We start from the raw sequence: 9,026 nt of genomic DNA, 5'->3' as shown, positions 1-9,026 counted from the left end.
AACATGAAAGCTTTTTCTTCAATAAATTATAATTCGTAAGGACATCTTGAGACACATTGGATTCACACCCAGACTTTCACCAAACAACCTCTGAAGGTCCAAAGGTCACATTTAGTCACGTCAGTAATGACCTCCACAGACAGAGTGGAGTTGGAGCATGTGCTTGTTGCTGCTTCAGATACGTAAAAATAACACTATTAACCTTTCATTCATCTTGCAATACTTTTTAAAACAACATGTTTAAGGCATTATCATCCTCAGTACACAAGCAGTTGATTATGTCATTGGGACAAAGCCTAAATACTTTTTAGCTTTCTCAACATGTTCTCAGACAGAGCAGGTGGAAACAGCGTGGTGATGTGTTTGCCAAGTCACCTGCTCACGGAATTGCTGATGCAGTGATAAATAAAGCAGGTGGATCTTGATGTGCACATTAACTAGCCTTTAGATGAAGAAAGCAGATGTAAAAAAGTTGTAATGAGGGGTGCATTGTTCAGTCTGATTTTCAAACATTGAGCTCATTTTTACCTTAATTTTTCAAACCACATAGAAGAAGAACTGTGTTTTGGGAGAGAAATCATTTTCACCAGTAAAAAGTTCACATTTTTGTAGAATACAACTCAGGCCACTTTGAATCTTTATGCTTGATCGTGTACAGTTTTGTGTATTCCAAGTCATTTAATGTTGTATGTATATGACACAGAGGACAGTTCTCATTATGTCCCTTTCCCTTGAAGCTAACACAGATAATAAGGCCATCACAAAGAGAAATCAGACATTTTAAATGTATATAGCTCCTATGACAACTTATTTATATGAGAGGATCTGCAGTAAAAATTAACTCCAAAAACAGCTTCTATATACCGTGAAGTGAGACTGTTGCCTCTCAAATTTTCCATGCTTTCCATCAGAGCCATGGATACCTCAGTGAGAAGAAGGGAGGAAGAAGTACACTTACATGCTGCAGACACTGAATTCCAGGTCTACAGTGGTGACATCACAACCCAACAGAAGTCCTGTTGGCTGGTGCTAATTCCCAGTTTCTGAACAGATACAAATTACTCTTTAGATTCAGCACTATCATATTTTGCTGGATTTATATGAGACTCCAAAAGCTACTTTGTGCATCATCATGGTCAGGCACATTAAAACAAGTGATTCAGCTTCAGTTTTAATTATGATAAAGATGTAACAATCTCCTTTGAAGACAGCCTTGGAAGACTGAAGTCCTCATCTTCTGCTTCCAGTGCAGCTCCAGTAGCTGCTGTATTACCATGCATCCCCTGCACAGTCCAGCACAGCTCACTTTAATTTGCCCGAGTCTGTTCCACATTACCCAGCTATGGAGGTTAAATATCCTGCAAGCTGCAGTATGAGAAAATACAGTGATGCGGCAGGTATGGCAGAACAAGTCTCGACAAATAAAGGCCTATGCCTTGAGACTGTCTAGCAAATGTGCAGCGGGCTCCAGAAGCTCAGCAAAAGGCTTGCTCAGTTCAGTCAGCCTTCTGGTGCCTGACCTGGTGCAGGACTAAATTATCCCGACTATGGATGCGTCTGTTTTTGTTTTACTTTTGTACAATGTAGACAAGTTTTTATGGGGTGAAGAGTTCGGTTTTTCTGATCTAAACTTCATCTGACATATTAACAAACTTAAATTTATCCTCATGTAAAAGCAACATTTATATTTATTAGGTTTGGAACAGTAGGAAGAGCGAAAGATGATAATCTAATAGCTCATGCGAGCAGGTGTGACAAGTTGGCTGAGACGAGAAGCAGAAATTCAAGGAACCAATTAACCAGTTAAACTTTTTAAAGATTGCACTCATGAAAACAGTCGTGATATCTGAGCCTACCTGCCACTGAGCTGTGGAAGAATGTGACAAACAGAAGGAACGGCAGCCATTTCTCACGTATTACACTCCATCGATCCATCATTATTGTATTTGAAGCCAAAGATGCGACCTTCTTGCCTCTGCCGCGCTCCGGACACGTGCAGGCAGAGGAATTTCAGCTCTGCACGAGCTTCAACAGTTAAAAGATGGGGGGGGAAATGAGCGTCTGAACGCGCACTCAGCTGGTAATTAAGAGTGCGCGTGCATACAGGTTCGTTCAAATTGTGTTTTTTCCATTTACTCCTCTTCTTAATGCTGACTTCTGAGCAGACGGATGGAGATGGAAGGCCAGCGGAGGAAAACAAAACAAAAGAAAGAATTAACTTGTCTGTAAGGTGTTTTCTCCTTCAGCTGCAGAGAATTTCCCTCACTTTTCCCTACCTCCCTGCCATCTCCTCCTCTCAGGAGCAACCCCTCCCTTCCACGAGACTCCTTACTCGTGGGGCTGGCTGAACCATAATTACCGCGCGTGTCATTATTAGCATAATTATTGGATGAGTGATTTAAAGGACTACATAATGTCTCCATCTGTCTTTGTCTCGCGCTCCCCCATAATAATAAGACGGGCGCGCGACAACGAGCACATGTGAAATATGAGCAAAAGTCACGCAGTTGAGATGGAATAGGATATTTTCTTTCAATACTGATGAAACTACCAAAAGTTTCCCTTTCTGTTGGTCTTCAAACAAAACACCCAACGTGAACGGTATGTGCACTCTGTAAAGTAATGCCTTAAACCTCACTCTGAAGAAGCGCGCGCGCGCACACGCGTGACAGCGCGCAGCATGCTTGGACAGGACAACGTTGCTGCCCAACTAATAAAAATATGCTGTTGCAGATTCCAAATTCCACTGCCTGTCTGTCTTTGCCCACCCAACTCTGCAGACACACAACATATATGCTGCGTATAGGTTTGCTTTTTATAACAGGTTTATACTTTAAAAAGCCGACTGGGAAATTTGGTTCTGCGTTTCAGTCTGGAGATAAGTGGGCTGTCATGTTCGGGCGTGTGTGTGCTAAGGGCCTACAGTGGTTCAGTTGGCACACCGAGGACTCGAACCTGGATTTTCCAGAACACAAGTCCACCTCTGTAATCACTAGTTCACTACTCTCACTTCATCTCGAAGGTGGAAAGGTCAAAAGTGACCAGGAGCTCACTGGGGGTTAAGAAACTCTTTATGAGCTCATATATGGTTTATGGAAGAAAGAGGCTGACACAGTATATGCGCCTATATGCATAGATGTGTCTTAAATTAGCTTGTTACATGTGATCCATAATTTACATAAACAATAGATTAGATTAAATACAGTTTTTGTTCATTTAACAGTCTAATCCCATGTGAGTTAAAATGGGATGGCTACACGAAGAGATTGAGAATTTTTTTAGTTTTTGGCCTTCTGGAGACTAAAAGATAAATTTTCATCGGATCTATCGCGAGTTAAAATGTAGCCTATGTTGGGGGGTGAAACATAAACATTTAATTTGTTTTCTTTTTATCTACTCTGCAACATGACTGCAGTTCCGTCTGAATTTAAAAAAAATACCATTGTGTTCTTCACATTTATGTTTGATAGGATTCCAAAACATAACATGACATCCCTTTAGGGGTCGGCCACTTAAGGCCTGCAATAACAACCTGGACCGCTTGATGTCGCCAAATCACCGCAAACGTTCTCCGGCGACTCGATCCAGTTTTATATTTTTATATTTTTTTTTATATTTATTTATTTTATATTTTTTGTTTTATACTTTCTTTTTCATATCTTTTTTTTTTTTTCAATTTTAACCAACTAATGGTTGCTGCATTTATTTTATTTTCCGTTACGTAAATTCTCGGTAAAACAAAACAAACAAACAAAAAAAAAGAATAAAGAAAAAAATGAATACAAAAAAAAGAAAGAAAATTTGAACAGTAGTTTTCATATAAGTAACTGTTGCAGTCCACTTCAACAGTCCGTGTATTTTTTTCCTTTCATTTGATATAGGGCCTACTAACCTACCTCATAACAGCCTGACCCGTTGGATAATCCGGGTCTTGTTGCATTGGGGTTGTGCTCGCTGTCCATGTGACTCGTTCTATTTTATCCTCTTAACAGTGGCTCTCAGTTCACATCCACCTGCGTGGTTGCTTGTCTCTTAGACTCTCAGATTACCAACAAAGCGGAGAATAGCAGAAACATGGTGAGTCCTGAGCAGAAAGTAGTGCTCATCACCGGCTGTTCCTCTGGTATCGGCCTGAGGATGGCCGTGATGCTGGCCAAGGATGAACAGAAGCGCTATCACGGTAAGTGTGGTGGATGTTTGCAGAAGATACATAAATATGCATATATATGTGCTTGTTGTTTGATTTTAAACTAATATTTATTTATGTAAGGAAAACGGCAACCGGTCAGACTGTTGAAGTTAGACAATCTAATCAAATACAAAATCAGATGACAGTGTGTGTGTGTGTGTGTGTGTGTGTGTTGGGGGGGGGGGGGGGGGGGGGATTAGTTAATACACATGATTATGTACAGCAACTGTTCATGTCTCCTGGACATTTAAACAATAAGCAATGAGATCACGGGTTAGAATTGATTTTCAGATTAAACATTTAGTTAAGAGCAACTTCTTATTGAAATGTGTAAACAGAAAGAGAGAGAGAGAATGGTTTAGTTTTATCTTTACATTTAAAAGAGAAAAACAGACTTCTTTGTACAGATATATTGAGACTTAGACTTCCAGGCACATCAGTGAGTAACATCATCCCTAAAAAGCATGTGTCTAACTTGTAGCCTGTTAGGATTGATTCTGTTGCAATTGCAGTCGCACAAATTTCATAAGTAGTATGTAGCTCTGCAAAAATCCTAGTCAGTTACTTCACGACAGAAATTTCACATCACAGCTGACTATTTGCTTTTGCACAAATAGCATACCGATGTTTTTTGGTCAGTTGTGTGGCTCTATTAATAATCATCAGTCAACATTTTCTAGCTATATTTTAAGTGCTTTTCAATGTAATCATATATAAAATGATCAAGGAAACTCAAGAAGTTTCATGATTACTGATTGATGTTTGCCACATATTTATCTTAATGGCAGATTAAGCAATGCATTGATAATTCATATATTTTTTTAAAGTTTTTATTAATACCTGTCCCAGGTAAAGGAATTGTCAATGAAGCCCAGTGCTTTGGTTTCTTGTGCCCACTGAGGTTGGAGTTAAAGATGCCAAGAGTAAGGAAAGCCCCCAGCTCACTACACTTCCCTGTAGCCTTTTACACTTTATCCCCTTATCCCAACATAGCCTTTCGACACTTAAGAGACGAGACAATAGCCACAGCGTTACCACGCTTAGGCTAATTTTTACATGGCTTGTAGCTCAATTGTGGATCACAGGCTGGACAGGGTTATTCTTAGAGCATGGGGAAGATGTGCGAACCATGTGAGTGTAATGACTTGGACTAATACTAGTATGTAAAGTGGTTGCTGTAACAGGGCTGCTTATGACCACAGAGAGCTTCTTAAGGTTTATCTTTACCATGCTTTCTATCTTTAGCACTAATTTTTTTCGCTCTGTTGTTTGAAACAGTTATTCAGAAAGTGCCTTAAAACTTTGAAACATTTTTGGAGACACCTTCATCACTGTATGGTAAAAACCTTGCCTAAAATCCTGCTGGATACAATCTGAAACTTGTCTTCTGTTCTCTAATAGATAGCAGGAAGCTGAAGACTATACTATAATATGTTTTACTCATGTCATGGTAATAAATGGTAAACATCCTGCCAAAAATGATCATTTTGTCACATTTTGTTACAGGGCCAAATACAAGGCCCATATATTTGGACCTTTCTTACCATTTTTTTCATGTGTCGGGCTTTAAAGAGTTAAGAAATTCTTCATAAAGTTTGCTTCAAACATGTAAGCCTTACCCACTGTACGTCTTGAGTTTGAAATGGACTAAATGTAAATGCACACTAATCATCTGAACAACACAACACAACAATTTTTTTGCATTTTTATGGTGTCTGCCTAAATGGAATGAGTGAACTTAGCTTGAACCTGCATGTCTAACCTCATTTACCTGGGCAGGTCGCCTGATCATCTATTTACAGCAGCACCCAGGGCGGGTAGTTTTCCAGTTGAATCTATTCAGAAACTACAAAATATTTAACTGTTATTTCAGCACTTAAATAAATTTGCATTGTTAAATCAGAAAGGAACACCCCCGCTTTTCATGAAAACTTCCCAGGGAAAACTAGAAAATGATCAATTGTTGGCTAAGTCCTATGCTCATGTGCATTTGCTAACAGTTTGTGTGCAAGAATTTTCTTCTTCACTGCATGTGAATGTTTTCCAGCAGAACAGGGATTTGGTACCAGATTACTTCCATGGATTAAGGCTTTATTTCTAGGGGAGAATAAAAAAAACCAGCTTCTTGTGTCTTTTTCTTAATCATTGTCGCGAAAAACATCAGTGTGTTTTTGCATATCTGATTGAGATGTTCTTCTGCCATTATTGCCAAATCCATCACTGTCAAAGTCCTCAGATGTTTCTTTCCTTTTGTCATCCAACTGATCACAGTTATAGCAACAATGCGTGATTTGAAACGCAAAGATAAGCTGGTGGAAGCTGCTGGGGACGCATATGGGAAGACTCTTTCTCTGGCTGTCCTAGATGTCTGCAGTGATGAGTCTGTCAAACAATGTATAAATGGCATCAAAGATCGACACATTGACGTGCTTAGTAAGTCAGAAGAAAAATATTTTTTGTATTGTATTTGTATTTGTATTGTATTGTTGATCACACATTTTTCTTCTTTGTTTCCCTCTTCCCATCCTAGTCAACAATGCAGGTATCGGCCTGGTGGGTCCACTGGAGAGCATCCCCATTGAAGAGATGAAAAAGGTTTTTGAGACCAATTTCTTTGGGGTGATTCGCATGATCAAGGAGGTGATGCCTGATATGAAGAAAAGGAGAGGAGGTCACATCATTGTGGTCAGCAGTGTGATGGGATTGCAAGGTGAGCATGGAGAGTGGAATGAACAGATGGGTGAGGAGAAAGAAGGCAGTGTGAGAATTAAATGCTAAAGAGAGAAACAGATTTGTCAGCTTTAGTTTGATAGATGGTGGATAGGTGATGGGCAAATGGAGACATGGATAGATGAAGAAGTCAAGTAGCTCCTAGTGTCTCCACAAACATGATCTGCTTTTCTGTTTTTCTTTCAAGGGGTGGTGTTTAATGACGTCTATGCAGCTTCCAAGTTTGCCATGGAGGGTTTTTGTGAGAGTTTGGCAGTGCAACTTTTGAAGTTTAATGTCACGTAAGTACTTCTTGGAAAGTTTCTCAGGAAAATGAAAGTCAGTCATCCGAAAGCTATCCCCTCATTTGAAGTTATGATGGGCATAAGACTTAATAACGCAACTGTTCAAAGTTATATACCAGTTACTTGTCATGCTTTTAAAGTATCTAGATTCACTCAAGGCTATTAGCCTTCCTGCTTTACAGTCCACTTTTTATTTATCCTCAAAGATATATGTTATTGCAAAGATCTTTCAAGTTGTTACTTACAACACTGCAGAAAGCCCCTCCTTTAAATGTTCTGCATAAACAATAAAATGGGAATTAGGAATTCTTCACAACCACATAAAATCAAAACAACTATAATAACAATAAGAAAAATGGATTAGATTCATGTAGCATTCTTCTTTTTTTATAAACCTGCACCATCCGGTTAGATATATTGTAAAGACATTTAAGTTGCAGATATGGTTAAGCAAAAATCTAAAAATGTTGACCAAATAGCAGAGTTAAAATAAAAATAAATAAGGTACCCACCAAATAATCAGATTCCAACAATAAATAAAAATGAAATCCTGAAAATGCATTTATGGAATGGCTTCAATCTGGATCAATGATGACAAATGAAAAACAACAAGATCAGCAGGTCAAAATATAATGACAAACCATTTCTACTTGAAGAGTCTTTAAAACACTCAAACTGTCTCATAAATCCTTAAATATAAATATAAATAATTGCCATATCTTTTAATTCTGTAAAGCCATGAGAGCTTCAGCAACAACACAACAATATTATACACAGGTTTTCAGCTAAACTTTTTTTTACTTTTCTTACTATTTTATCTGACTCACACATTCAAACACAAAAACTCAAGGGATGAACCAGGGTTGTGTAACATCGCACATCACTAGACAGAATAATCTTCTTGGCAGTATAGAAATCAGGTGACGCTCAAGACTTCTGCACAGAACTGAAAGTCACTTACTTAAATTGATATTGTTATAACCATTGTGCCATTTAACTGCTAACTATTTTTACCCGTTTGGTATATGTCACTCTTCACAGACTATCGCTGATCGAGCCCGGTCCAGTTCACACAGAATTTGAAGCAAAGATGATTCAGGATGTGAAACAGAAAGAGTATCCTGGAACTGATCATGAAACAGTGCATTACTTCAAGAATGTCTATCTTCCCTCTTCTGTGGACATCTTTGAGGCACTGGGACAGACACCTGACGATATTGCCAGAGTAAGATCACATGCACATTAACTCTATGTCACTGTGCATGGGCTGTATGTGAACAGTCATTTAGGTCTGCCTCTAAAACCTTTATTTTCTATGTTCTTCCTTTCTTTGCAGTGCACCAAGAAAGTAATTGAAGCAAGCAGCCCACGTTTCCGTAATCTCACCAACCCACTGTACACACCAATCGTTGCACTGAAATACGCCGATGAAACTGGAGGCCTGTCCGTCCATGCCTTCTACCACATGCTTTTTAACTTGGGTCCCCTAATGCACATCAGCATGACTGCCATGAAGTATCTCACCTGCGGTTGTCTGAGAAGAAGGACAATTTCACCTAATTAAAAGCTGAAATGTGTTGTTCAGCCACAATAATATTAAAATAAAAGTGGGTAGATGACTCACTATCTCGACTTTGCTCTCAGAAAAAAAAAAAAAAAACATGTACTGCCTTGCTTGCTGGAAAAGCAACCCAGTTACCAATGATGAAAAAGTAAAAACAAAACAATCGTCAACAGTTTTGAAAAAAATATTGTAATGACTCTTTGCCGCATTTAGTTTTGTATTGCATTGTAATTACATTTGACAATACAGCATAGAAGCT

General features: G+C 38.8%; 1 protein-coding gene across 1 annotated transcript; it reads left to right on the top strand.

The window, feature by feature from the left end:
• Positions 1–4,074: 4,074 nt before the first annotated feature.
• On the top strand, positions 4,075–8,767 carry LOC306774390 (retinol dehydrogenase 8-like; the record flags this gene model as incomplete). Its single annotated transcript, XM_079264415.1, has 6 exons — positions 4,075–4,180; positions 6,461–6,622; positions 6,720–6,899; positions 7,107–7,200; positions 8,245–8,428; positions 8,540–8,767. 6 exons carry the CDS (start codon positions 4,075–4,077, stop codon positions 8,765–8,767), a joined length of 954 nt encoding a protein of 317 aa, XP_079120541.1.
• Between the last annotated feature and the right edge of the window lie 259 nt (positions 8,768–9,026).

Source organism: Telmatherina bonti (assembly GCF_933228915.1).
Source record: "Telmatherina bonti genome assembly, chromosome: 3".
Lineage (NCBI taxonomy): Eukaryota > Metazoa > Chordata > Actinopteri > Atheriniformes > Telmatherinidae > Telmatherina > Telmatherina bonti.
Note: the sequence above shows the minus strand (reverse complement) of the source record. Positions and strands in the feature narration are given on the sequence as shown.